This window comes from Nymphaea colorata, chromosome 10 (genome assembly GCF_008831285.2).
Source record: "Nymphaea colorata isolate Beijing-Zhang1983 chromosome 10, ASM883128v2, whole genome shotgun sequence".
Taxonomy (NCBI): Eukaryota; Viridiplantae; Streptophyta; class Magnoliopsida; order Nymphaeales; family Nymphaeaceae; genus Nymphaea; species Nymphaea colorata.
This window is the reverse complement of record NC_045147.1, coordinates 17,089,528-17,103,224: the sequence shown is the minus strand read 5'-3', so window position 1 is coordinate 17,103,224 and position 13,697 is coordinate 17,089,528. Positions and strand designations below refer to the sequence as shown.

The 13,697-nt window shown below is 37.5% G+C and overlaps 1 protein-coding gene across 2 annotated transcripts; it reads right to left on the bottom strand.

Moving 5' to 3' along the window:
• Positions 1-3,772: 3,772 nt before the first annotated feature.
• On the bottom strand, positions 3,773-8,155 carry LOC116262411 (7-deoxyloganetin glucosyltransferase-like). Of its 2 annotated transcripts, none has more exons than XM_031641754.1 (2): positions 7,514-8,155; positions 3,773-4,896 (listed from the first exon to the last, which is right to left on the bottom strand). In XM_031641754.1, exons 1-2 carry the CDS (start codon positions 8,121-8,123, stop codon positions 3,974-3,976), a joined length of 1,533 nt encoding a protein of 510 aa, XP_031497614.1. In that variant the 5' UTR covers positions 8,124-8,155; the 3' UTR covers positions 3,773-3,973. The 2 variants fall into 2 exon arrangements, with proteins under 2 accessions (XP_031497614.1, XP_031497615.1); XM_031641755.1 differs by having other exon boundaries at positions 3,773-4,893.
• Between the last annotated feature and the right edge of the window lie 5,542 nt (positions 8,156-13,697).

Below are 13,697 nucleotides of genomic sequence, written 5' to 3'. Positions count from 1 at the left end.
AGAATTTTTAGTTATAAATTGTAATTGTTTCTTTTCGTTTTAGTTTGTTTATGGATCGACCTTGATTTATACCAAAAAAGGTGATGGAAATAATGGTTTGAATACCATGTCCGGCTGTGTCAAATGAGCATGAATGACCCCTGTCCTCTTTTTCCACCCACAGTTGGGCGAGGGCGAATCAAGCACCACTTTATATAAATTTTTAATAACGGTCGCTACAGAAGTAACAAATAAAGTATTTTCATTCAAATGAATGGATGGGAAATTTAAAATACGTCGACAGTTTGAAGTTGATTTAAGAGATTCCGAAGCAATTGACATATCTTGGAACAGATGGGTGGTGGTGCGGAAACAGAGTAAACAAAGCAGTCAATATCATGATTAACCTTCAGAGAGTTATTGGCTTGCATATTTTTCAGTAAGCTTGTTAAGGAGAACGTTATCTGCATTAAATATACCAAGCAATGTAAAATTATTATTCAGCAAGTTAAAGAAAGCTACAAAAACCAAAGCACGGTATAGATGTGAATATGTTAGCATATAATATATTGTGAAACAGGGGTGGAGAACCAGAAATGTTCTAGTCGATGAACACTAGTTAAAAAAATTTAAAATTTTAGGGGCACCAATATATAAATGATGAAAAATTCACTGAAATATTCATATGAACTAAGAACTTTTGTGGGTATTTGAGGGCAACTGATCAAAAAGTGCCCGTGCTGCCTCCGCCCCTGTATAAATGAAGGGAAGAATTGCAACCGAAAATACTTCTGTTGTACTTACTGATTTTTTTGTTGTCTGATGTTATTTTCAACTGCAACATGAATGTGCTGATGGCTTTACGTGATTTGGAGAAGCCTGTTTAATGGTTTTTAAAAATTCGTTTTTGTGTTTGGGTAAGACTGAAAAACAGTTTTTTGTGAATAACGTGGACGGGGTTATGTTATTCATTTCTTTTGTAAAACCAGTATTTTGTTAAAAATGAGTTTTGGTCAAATTCATTTTTCGTGCTATCCGAAGACACTCAAAACCTGGTTTTGAACGCGAAATTAGGTTTTTCTGCAAAAACTTATTTTTAAGCTGTCACGCAAACGCTCCCTAAAAGTGGTTTTGTGAAATATTCTTTTTTATGCCTCACCTGGAACCACATGCAGGTGATGCAGAATAGCAAGAGAGAGTGGAAGAGAACTGTCGGTAGATCGGCCAGAAAACTTACAAAGATTGAGGAAAAGGTGTGGATGACTTGGGCGGAGAAAAAGAAGCTCAACGTTTACTTTGAGGTTATGCTCAGGACGGATAACACAGCAAACCTTGCTGAAGAAATTGTTCTTGTTGTCCCGTACTTGAAACTTGCATGGTATAGATGGTCCACTTGAGCAGCAGGCTGTCAACACATTTTCTGTTTGATTGTCGCGGTTGTTATTTCTTTGGATTGCTAACGGTGGTATACGTAACATTCTAGTTGAAGTCGTGTATCATAAAACCACTCAGATCTCTAAACTCTGGCGGTAAGGGAACCGTCGAGGGGAGCTTCTTTATTTGCATCACTAGGTCATCACTTGATTTTTTACTTATATTACAAAACAAATTTCTTGCTTTTATTAAATGCAAATAGAGAAGTCTGTACCATATCTAAATTTAAAAATTTGAATTTCAAAATTGAATCTGGCCTGAATCCTGCTTTTAAATTGACATCGGAAGCCGCACTTTTAAATATGCCACCAAATGGAATCCACATTTTTATATTACTTAAAACACTGACTTCCAAAACTCTGAGCCAAATAAAGCCGAACGAAAACGTGACCCTCCCCCTTCTCATGCGTTGGAGTTGCCGATCTTACGGCCAACTACGTCCAACCATGCGTATTCAAGTTCTTGCCTAATATTATTCATAAAAAATTATTGGGGGAGGTTGGTGCGGGTTAAATGTGGTCAGTTGCTCAGACTTCAAAAGAACTTTTTATTTTATATTGATATTTTTTGAACAATTATTTTTCATTTACATGTTAGTGCTTCTTAACGCCGCCACCATGTGTTAGAAAGTTGAGTGTCTTTTCAATTATTGTTTGGTTAAGTCTTCCCTTCTCATCAACTTGAGCAAATTACTTAAATCCACCATACGATGTTTACGTTGCACTCACCGCAATCAAACTGATAATTGCACTTATACCAACCTACCAGCTCGTCCAACTATGCAAACACTCTTTTAGACCAATCGTCTCTCTCTTTTGCCACGACTTATTCTCTTGTCTTTTCAACATGTTGCCCATGATTAGAACAGGAGGAATGACGTAATTTGTTCACTATTTTGACAGCCAAAGCATCACGTGACCAATAGGGACATTCTGATATGTGGAGTAGACCATGGCGATCCAAGGTTTTCGTACACATTCCCTATGTATCACAGGTGCGATGATTAAAATGCCCTGTTCAAGTGCCTGCTTCTTCCTTTTCCTTGGTGTAATATTTGTTTCATGTTCAAAGGTGTGTGCACGCGACTCAATCTTCAAGACGACGGCCTTAAGTGCCAAAAAACAAGAGGCCGACCTCTTTTTGGATGGCACCCTGAGGCCACCTTCTCAAGTTGTTGCATGCACACGCTACAACCATCTGCCATTATCTTACATTCATAATTCCTTGCAGAAAAGACTTGTCTACTTTTGTTATATACATATACGTGCCCCGACTATAGAAGGAGTTTAGGCAGAGTTGAGGGGAATGGTATTTGAAGATCGTAAATCGGCGATCACAATTAAGAGTGCATTCTTTTCTTTCTCTAAGAAGGTTCTGCACATGCATTCTTGTTCTTTTCTAAAGTAGGCTAAGTGAGCTTAGTTAGTTAAAAAAGCAACTGAGAGTAGATGAATCATCCACTAAACAAAAAGAACCAAAATCTTGGGATGGAAATCATTCAGGAATGTTCATGACAAAGTTAAGGGGCTTAAGACAACCTTGGCGATGGCATTCGTGGAGGAAATAGTGAGGCACTATTTCTCTTCTATCGGTCGATGGACCTAACTGAGTCAAATAAGGTAGCTCAAGTCAGGGTCAGTCATACTCATATTGCTAACCAAATGATGTGGCTCAAAGTATTACACACATAGCAAGCAGAAACACAACGCAGTTTAAAACCCTAAATCAATACACCGTCTGGAGCAAAGCAGTTCAAAAATTAGACAAAAAATTGTGTGCTAGATAGATCTCTGTGGCTTCCAGGGAATGATGGTTTCAAGCCCTAGATCGGCCAATCTAGAGCTCAAAAGATTGCCGAGACCATGATTGTCTTAAGCCCCTCACGGCCTCACCCTAATGAATTTGCTGCAAAAATCCAGAGGGAGAGAGAGAGGGATCGATCTTTCTCTCTACCTACCCACCCATCTGTCTCTGCGTCTACCCACCCAGTACTTTATCAAAATTAGAAATTATAAGAAAAACTATAGTTCTTGTATATTCCAAACGTCAACGTAATTCGGCTGGTGTCAATTTGTCGCGTTGCCACATCCAATTCATTCTCGATAAGAATTTTTTTTTTCTCCTCTTTGTTTGTCGTTCTCAATCTTTTGTCTTTTTCTTGGCTGCCTTTGTTGTGTTCAGGGAGCAAAAAGTCATCGGCATATTACAAAAAAAGGCTGCACGCTATCACAGAAAATTATGAGGGAGAGACAGAAAAAAGAAGAAGGAAAGGTCGGCCAAAGAATATCCTTGACAGAAAATTGGGTGCATTTTATATTTTATATCGCATTTCTAATGTTTAGGAGGAAAGGCAATAACAGATATGAGAAAGAGTGCACGCGGTATTTATTGTTTGAGATGAAAGTACAATAAGCAAAAGTAGGACGCAGGGGCAGCTAACAGTTGCACGTCTTACAGAAGCTCCACTGTGAGACAGTAGCAGGATAATTATAAGTGCTATGTAGATGATCTCCCCTGGTACAAATTTGAGCGTGGTTTTAAGGAGACCAGTGCAGTTGAATCACTGCAGTAAGTCTTTGATCAGCCTCTCGAGGTTGACAGAGGCAGGTCCACCAGGCAGAGCGGCCTTCTCTGCCGCTTCCTTCCACTTCTTGGCCATCCTTCTCTTCTCCTTCCCCTTCTTTCCCTCCATCATCTCCCTCACTTGGCCTTCGATCTCCTTCCTCCTCACGTCGCTGTCCATCTCCATCCCCATCTCCCACTCCGTGCAGGTGAACCTACAATTGGTCGTCTGCTCCGCAAAGAAGGGCCAACACAACATGGGCACTCCCCCACAGATGCTCTCCACCGTCGAGTTCCACCCACTGTGGGTGAGGAACACCCCGACCGAAGGGTGGCTCAGCACCTCCTGTTGGGGACACCAGCTAGCCAGCCGCCCCCTCTTCCTCGTCTCGGCCAGGAACTCCTTCGGCAGCAGGGCCGCCTCGCCTTGCACCAGGTCGGGCCTGATGATCCACAGGAACGGGTAGTTGCTGTTGGCCAGCCCCCAAGCGAACTCCACCAGCTGGTGCGGACTCATGACGGTGATGCTGCCGAAGTTGACGTAGACGACCGTGCCTTCCCCCTGCTCGTCCAGCCATTCCAGGCAGCCGTCCTCTTCTTTCCACAGGCTGGACTTGATGGCAGTCAGCCCGTTCATGGGCACGCTCTGCCCGAGTTTCAGCAGAGGACCGACTGTGTAGACGCGAGGGATTCGGTCTCGGATGGCCTCGAGGACTTCGTACTCCAGATCTTCAAAGGTGTTGAGTATGAGGCCCACACCCTTGGTCACCGCCTGTGCTTCATTGTTGCCGTAGTTCAGCATGATGTCGTCCCTGTCGAGAGTTCTGATGAAACTGGGCATGTCCCTGAGAAGGATGCCCTGCATCCCTTTTATCCAATCAACTCTGGTCCGGAGATATCCATTTGTCAGCTGGCTCTCTTCTGTTCAAAGTGCAGCAAGAGAATCAAGGAAACCTTGCAATCTAAGTCCTACACAAAGTTTACTACTACACTTAGTTTACAGATCATTTGCATAGTGTTTCTTTCTTTTCAAATCTGTAACAAGAGAGATGTAATTGTCACAATTAAAACTTGGAAATACATTGTTATGTCAGCTTACTTGGATGCATGAACAGAATTTTGTAGGAACACATGAATCAGACAATATATATGGAAACTTCTTAAAAGACTTTTATGTTACTTAACTTGGTTATCATGGAAACAGTTAACAATCACGCATAACGTTTCGTGATATTGTCTGATTCCTTTGTGTAACTAATCAAAAGGATTGTACAATTTCATTTCGACACATTTGTTGTGGGGCAGGCGGTAAAAAGGACCTTTTGTTTTCGCCTCCAAAACAAAAACACGAATGGTGAAGAAAATGAAGAAAACAGGTAGTGAGTCTTCAGGAAGAAACTTAGATGGAGTCTATTCTAACCATTCTGGCTTTGGAAATTTTACTTGTGTTTTCAACAGTTGAATACTGTTGATGCCAATGGCGTCTTCTCCAAATATTTCTGCGACAGCAAATCCCATTTAATCGCTAGATGTGACGCTTTGTTTGTCTCATTCTTCGACTTTAAAAATTACAGATTCAGAACTAATTTTATTTCAAGACTCGAATCCAAAGCGGATGTGATTAACCATTTGAAGTGTAGGTTGACCTGACAGAGATTCTGGGGCTCATATGAGAGTGCCACGGTGGTGGGCAAGGCAAGTACGGTTAGATTAGATGGGCATCCAGCAGACCCATGCTTCATGTCAGTGCTGCATTAAACGCCGCACGTCTTTCAGGATGAGTCGTAATTAAAACTGTCCGGCATGGAAGACGGAGTTCGGGCAATACTGATATTTTCAGTATTATTTTCAAGTCAGGAGAAAGGGAACATCAGTATCATTTTCAAGTTAGTAGAAAGGAAGAGAGAGGTCAAACCTTCCGGTTAGGTATAAAAAACTAGTGCAGTCCAGTATGGATATTATGATTAGCATTTTCAAACTCTTATAATGTTTTGCTAAAAGTTATTTTAAATAAAAGATAAACATTTTTACATAGTTATAAAAACTATTTTGATATAAAACATGCTTTCAATCAAATTGTTTCTATAAAAATGTTGATTTTTCTATTACCAACATAGTCATGCAATGAGTGCCACTCATTTTCCTTTATTATAAAAACCTTATTAAAACTCAAAAAAATAATCAACTTAATATATATTTGCATCTGAAGTAGTTCAGGTTAAGTTTCCAAAGAAAATAAAAAACTTTAAACATCATATTTAAAAGGTCTGGCTTTTGTCTCTAACCGTTTGGTTTCTACCCATCATATTAATTTTATATATAACCCATCATATTAATTATATATATATATATATATATATATATATATATATATATAAAATAAACCAGAGGGTAAGAGACAAAAAACAGAGCTATTAAAATTAATTATTACTTTTTTTTTTGCATTTTAACCTTATAAATATGATCTTAAGAGTGATTATATGAAAAAATATATATTAAGTTAGTCATTTTCTTACTCAATAATGTTTTTAATAGTACTAAAATAAATTATTTTTACAAAAATGAAGCATGATTTTTATTAAATTAGTATTTATTAAAAGGTTTACGTTTTGTTTAAAACATTTTTTTTTATGAATTTAATAAGTCTGGCTTTTATCTCTTATTCAAATGGTCTGGTATGGATATCATTTTCAAACTCTTACATATTTTTGCTAAAAAAATATTTTAAATAAAATATAAACATCCTCATATATTTATAAAAAAATATTTTGACATAAAACATGGTGATTTTTCATAAATGGTGATTTTTAATAAAAGAATTTTTACTATCATCAAGTTATTTTAATAAAAAAATAGTGATTTTTCAATTATCAAAACTTTGATGCTATGAGACCAATTCATTTTTGCTTATTATCAAAACACTTTTAAAGCAACAAAAATGATCAACTTAATATATAGTTTGCATCAACATATCCTTCAGGTTAGATTTCAAAAAAAAAAGTACTTTAAATATCATATTTAAAGGTTCTGGTTTTTTTTCCTAAATAATCTGGCAATCGTGTGTGTGTGTGTATATATATATAAAAGAGGGACCTTAGGGAAATGTTTGGTGAAAAGAAGTAAGTTTCAGGCCCTTTAGATTCCTAGCAAATTTAAGCAATGTTTTCTCATTTCAAAAATCTTATGTTTCAAAATATTTTTAACAGATCAAGCATTTCCATGACTTACTTAACCTAAGCGAAAACTTCAAGATAAAGTTTAAACCTGCACTGTAAAGGCATGGATCAGAAAAAATTACCCTGCGGTAGAGCAGTTGGTGAATACTTAAAAAATTTTCGACATTTGCTTCATATTGATGCAGTTAACTAAAGCAAGAATGGCACTAAAAAAACAAAAAAGGTAACTTTAGTCTAACAAGAAGACGAACTAAGGAGAATGACGACGAGCAATATTAATACAGTAGCAAGGGGACACAGAAATCCACAACAAAGAACATCTAACCATAAGAAAGCAGGATATGAACATAGTACATAGATACCCTTCAATGGCGTGTAACCTCTCTCTATGAGATCAAGGTAATGAAAGTAGCCCCAGAAGCCACAGGCGCTCGTAGTCCAGAAGAAGACCACAGGCAACCCAAGCTCCTGGGCAGCCTTGTGAGTGAAACTCATGGCTCCATCAGAAATTATGCAAGTCACCGGTGGGTTGCCAGATTCGTTGAGCTTCTGCAGGAGATGAAGGAAAGGTACGTGAAAGTTCTTGGTGGCGGAGTCACAGAGCGCAGGGATGTCCTGCGTGCGGTCAGGGTGTGAGGGTGGCAGACCGTCGGGGATGGTCTCAAACCTGAAGTCCTTCAAGCCGTCAAACGCGCCGGGGCCCCTCGACCTCACCAGGCGCTGGTGGTTGAACTCGGTGTTGACGAAGCTTATGTGGAAGCCCTTGGAGTGGAGGAGCTTCGCGAGCTGCATCATGGGGGTGACGTGCCCCTGTGCAGGGAAGGGGATGCAGACGGCATGAGGCTTCTCCATGGCCGCCGCCGCTGCTGGTAGTGGTGGTGGCTGGACAAGGAAAGTGAGATCAGCCAACAACGGAAGAGAAGAGAAAAGAAGTGCTGGCATGTGGCAAGGAAAGAGCTGAGCCCTCTGCATTTATAGCCAATCGCTTCGCCCATGTGGCAAAGTTTCTATGAGTCGCCAAAAAAGAAAAGGGAAACGCACTGTTTTAAAAGTTATCTAGATATAAATTTAATTGAAAGATTGGTGTAAGTTTACGAAATATCTTAAAACGTGTATTCATGAAAGATTAGGTAGGTTTATGAACTATCTTAAAAATTGTCTTATTATCAATATGTTTTAACTTTCAAAGTAAATTCTTGAAACTTCTATTTACCGAACATACCTATAATTTTTATAAAAGTAAGTTGTCACAAAACCATATTTAGTAAAGATGTCATTTAAAACATCCATTATAATTCTGTCATATGAAGACAACGGACCGAAGCTCTTTCAGGGGCCGACCAGTTTGGTTGCACCAAAGGACGGACCGACCTTCCCTCTTACAAAAGAAAAGCTTTGTCAATAAATGTTAACGGCATCCCCGAGGACAAATTTTGGAAGCGGCACTTTCTTCTTTTTTTTTTTTATGTCGGACTCGCTGTCAAATAGCAAACCGTCCCTTGGAGTGGCGTAGGGGCAGGACCCAAGAAGGAAGGCAAGTAAAGTAAATTAAGTTGTGACTCCAACATTTTAACTTTTTTTTTTTTTTATATTGTCCCATGGACCGGGCCGATTTGTCCATGGGCACCCGATCTCAGACCCAAAATAAAAAAAAAGGTACCGGGTTGATAGAGTCGGTTTGAGTGGGTTTGATAATATTTTTAATATATATTTGATTAACTTTTATATATAATTATAATATTTTATTATAATTAATTATATTTATATTATTATTATATATTAAGAATATATTTTTAAATATAATTGTGTCGAGCCTGAGCGTAGGTTTCGAGTGGCAGCCTGACTCCTTATCGATGCCCAGGCTTAGTCTGTAGAGTCCGTTACTCGAGTATATCAACCATAATCATCAAACGCAGGTTATTGAAGAATGACAATAAATAAAAAGCTCTTCCTCTATTATGATGTGTACCACTACAACCAAAATGTATCGTTCCCAGCTACACCCTTCTTTCCTTTTACCTATTTATCATAATTTGCACGGGATGACGGGACTCTTGCTTAAGGGAGCCCTCTCTTACTTCGGTATATAAAGAACAGTTCTGTCATTCTGGGTACGCTCCTAAAAGAAAAACTTTTTGAGTTGATTCTAATGGATATTGAGGTTGAACCTCCCAACATAACAACAACTAGCATTTCTCTTTTCCATAGGTCCGTGGCAACGCTAAGTTGGTGGAGGACATTGAAATCAAAGTATATGAACTGAAAGACTGTCAAGTAGAGCCTTCGGAACGTCGGCTCCATAGGCAAGGAGAAAGCCCGGACCCCTATGAGATGGTGAGAGGGAAACTAATGCTAATGGTCTTGGATATATTGCTTAGAGAGTACTCTTGCTCCAATTAGCAAAGTTTTACTTGTATAAAACATGCACATGCGAATCGACAAAGCACTCGTAAAGTAAACATGTCATGTCACGTCACGAGCAAATTTTAATGCTAATGGTCTCCAATATGGCTTGGAGTACTCTTGCTCCAACTTTGCTCATCAGCAAACTTTTAATTGTATAAAACATGCACATGAGAATCGACAAAGCACTAGCAAAGTAAACATGTCATGTCACGTCACGAGCAAATTTCAAAGTAAAGGTCAGCATACATGTCCTTAGGCAACCAATCTGAGTTGATATTGGTGCAGAAATGTAACACCACTCAAACTTTTCCTCCATTATTGGGAGAGGAGAGAGTAGATGTAGTATAGTCGGTCCCATTAATCTCAGTTTCTTTTCTAGGGCCCGAAACGTATGGGCAATTGTCCATACAAAAAATATAAAAAGAAAAATTTATTTTATATTGGTATTTAGGATATTTTCTCTCATGCTTCTTAAAAACTAGAATTTATTACTAATGTTCCTTAAACATAAGTTTCTGTTTTTTTTTTTTCAACATAAACGTTCAAGCCAAGCACCATCGTCGTCAGCTGGCCTAATTCAAACCCTTTTGCCTGCAATAAAGTAAGACCGATAACATGTGCAGCACCCGATCACCAATTTTTTCACAACTAAGTTTGAACTTGGGAATGAGAATTGAGAGCTGAGACTTGTGGCTTGGTTCTATTTGCTTATTTATTGCTCATTAATTCAGTTTTTGGCTTTGTGGAGTACAGGTATTAACATTCGTTAAAAGTACCAACACATTATGCCCATAATAATCCATTTGGAGATCCACACGCAACGTGCTTGACAAAAATGGAAAAAAGGAGAAGATGGTGTGTGAACTGTGGAGTCATTTTCACAGCTAAAAGCCAACTGAACTAAGAACCGACTGGAGTCGACAGCAGCACAGAAAATTAAGCAAATGAGTAGGCCAGTGGGAGTTTCATACGGAGGAAAAAGGGAGGAAAGGAACGTTTTTGAATTATATGATGGATACATGAAGAATGGCGTTAACTATTTTCCTGTCGTCCTTTTCTCCCATCAATTTTCTCCAGCAAACCAACATTGACTTCACAGAGTTTTAAGGGTGTGTTTGTTTAAACAGGGGTCAGAACTCTTGATTTAAGAACGGATCGGACCTTGCCTCCATCCGACTTCAAATTCATGGTTTTTTTCTTTTTTTAACATGTCATGTAAATTTAAGATTTACGTTATTGAGTACTAAAGAACACCTTTTAATGCAGCATTAGATTTAAAATCTGCAGCTATTAAATGCAACGTGAAGGTAAATTATATGAATGTGCACACAACTATTTTAACTCAAATGGAGGAATTCTTGGCCTTTCACAGCAAAAGATGTAGATTGCATGGAGTATTGTGTTTAATCGCGTCCGCATAGTACAAACATTAGGCACCCATGATTGGATGGAATGGAGTAGGGTACCCTCGAAAACGCATCTAGTAGAGATTCGGTGTGTATATATATATATATATATATATATATATAATTGAATGACAATTCTGGCACCCAAGCATCTAATTAGGCCTGTTCAGCTCATCTGATGGACAAATAAAAAAAAAAAAGTGGTGATTGTTTTTGTCATTCACTATCAGTTCATATCTTTGTTTTTATTTTTTTCTCAACCATTCATTAACTTTTAACAAAAAACTTTAATTAGATAGTTGTGTAAGTTATATATATATATATAATGCAAATTTAGGTACACTAACCATCCAGTCACTCGTAATACAGTGGCGAATGTGTTAGCTGGTGTATTTAATCACTTTTCTTGATCCAATCTAACGGGCTATCATTTCAATCCATTAGGTTACCGTGATTGGGCGGGTATCTTGAGTTCGGTCTTATATGATTTGACTGCTAAAATTAGTTCTTACGTCACGGTGTAGTTAGAATTTCTTTTTACTGCTTTTGAGCGATCACCCTTAATTTTAACCTTTCAAATAAGTAAAAAAAAAATCCCATGCGTATAATAATAAGAGAAACTTTTTGTTTAAGCATACCTTTATCTTATGATTTCAGAAAGGGGATTAATTTTTGCAATTTTTCTAATGAGGACACAGTTTTTATAAAACCGTCAAACTGTTAGATAAAGCAGTAAGTATGTAGCATAGTGATATGGAGTAGGGGTGAAAAGGTTGCAGGGAAACTTTTTTAAAATATTTTTCATGTTAAAGAAAGTCAGTTCAAGTCCTTATTTCATAGTTTTCATGTGGAGATAGTAGGATCTAATAGTAATAATGAACCTATCTATCATTTTTCTTATCGCCAAAATCATACATGTTTTTAAATATAAGCAACACAAAAGTTGAGGTTAGGTTGCCCGACTCCATTTGCACCCTTAGTACCAAAACCATGAGATCTAAGAAAACAAACTGACTCAAAATTTTACATTTTAAGCATAAATACACATTTGCAAAGTGCTTTACAATCATAAATGGGCAAAGAACAAATCGTTCCACGACTTTAAAAGTTATTAAACAATTTTTTTACTTTCGAGAAAAATCCCCATAGTGATGGAAGATGTTAGATTTTTGTTTAAAGAAAACAAAAGTACCTGTTTTGAAAACAAAAACATTTTTTGTCCGCCGATGTTCTTGTTTTCAGTATCGGTAATTTTTGTCAAAAATTAATATTCTATGTCAACAAGTGTCTCTATCAGGGTCCCAGCATGCTGCAGGTTGGAGGAAGTTAAAATCCTTGGTTCAGGTGCATCCGGGATTTAGAAGGTAAAAAATACTCTACTTTTTTCCAGGAAAACTCAAGCCTTCACCACAAATATGGCGAAGTTGAAACTTTGATTTCAGGTCTTTAACTTTCACTTTTCTCATTTCTTTAGTGTTGTTTCTACTCAAATCTTAGTAGGACAAATAAATTTTTAATAGTCATTAGCTCTTATGGGAAATAGTTTAAAGCATGTCAGGGTCAAAGGAGCGTGAATAAATTCCACTTCCGCTACCCGACAACGATATTTGTGACAATGATTATTAACAATAACTTTACGAAAAAATACTTGAGTATCTCCCTGTTAAAAATTCGACAACGATATTTGTGACAATGGTTCTTAACAACAACTTTACAAAAAAATACTTGAGTATCTCGCTGTTAAAAATTCGACAACGATATTTGTGACAATGGTTCCTAACAACAACTTTACGAAAAAATACTTGAGTATCTCACTGTTAAAAATCCGACAACGATATTTGTGACAATGGTTATTCACAACAACTTTACCAAAAAATACTTGTGTATCTCGCTGTTAAAAATCCGACAACGATATTTGTGACAATGGTTATTAACAACAACTTTACGAAAAAATACTTGAGTATCTCGCTGTTAAAAATCCGACAATGATATTTGTTACAATGGTTATTAACAACAACTTTACGAAAAAAGACTTGAGTATCTCGTTGTTAAAAATCTGACAACGATATTTGTGACAATGATTATTAACAACAACTTTACGAAAAAAGACTTGAGTATCTCGCTGTTAAAAATCTGACAATGATATTTGTAACAATGGTTATTAACAACAACTTCACGAAAGAATACTTGAATATCTCGCTGTCTCCATTAAATGCATGATTAAAGCTCTTTTGTGTTTGCAATTATATGAATTTTCCATTAGTCGTGCCTCATGTAATTGGACCCAAGTCCACTTACATAATGAATTAAGGTTTCAAACAGTGGGTTTTATGGGACTTACACCTCATGGAAACGCCGTGCATCTCTATCCTTGTTGTCAATAAGTCTGAGCACCGAGCTGGGCCGCCTCCTAGTACTTGATACCGGTCTAACTTGGGCCCAGGCTGGGAACCAGAGAAAAGGAACCCAAGCAGACCTGATAATGAGTTCTTTTAATGTTTTTTATTAACTTATATATATATATATATATTTTATTATGATTTATTATATTTATATTATTTTCATTTAAAAATATATTTTAAAATTTAATTGGGCCGAGTTCAAGCCAGGCTTGGGCTCAAGTCTTTCGAGTACCCGTGTTTTAGATGTCGAACAGGCCCGATACCCAGGCTTAGTTGTCAAAAAAACAATGAAAATGACTAAGCGTTCTTGTTAACACCAGTTTTAGTCCCCA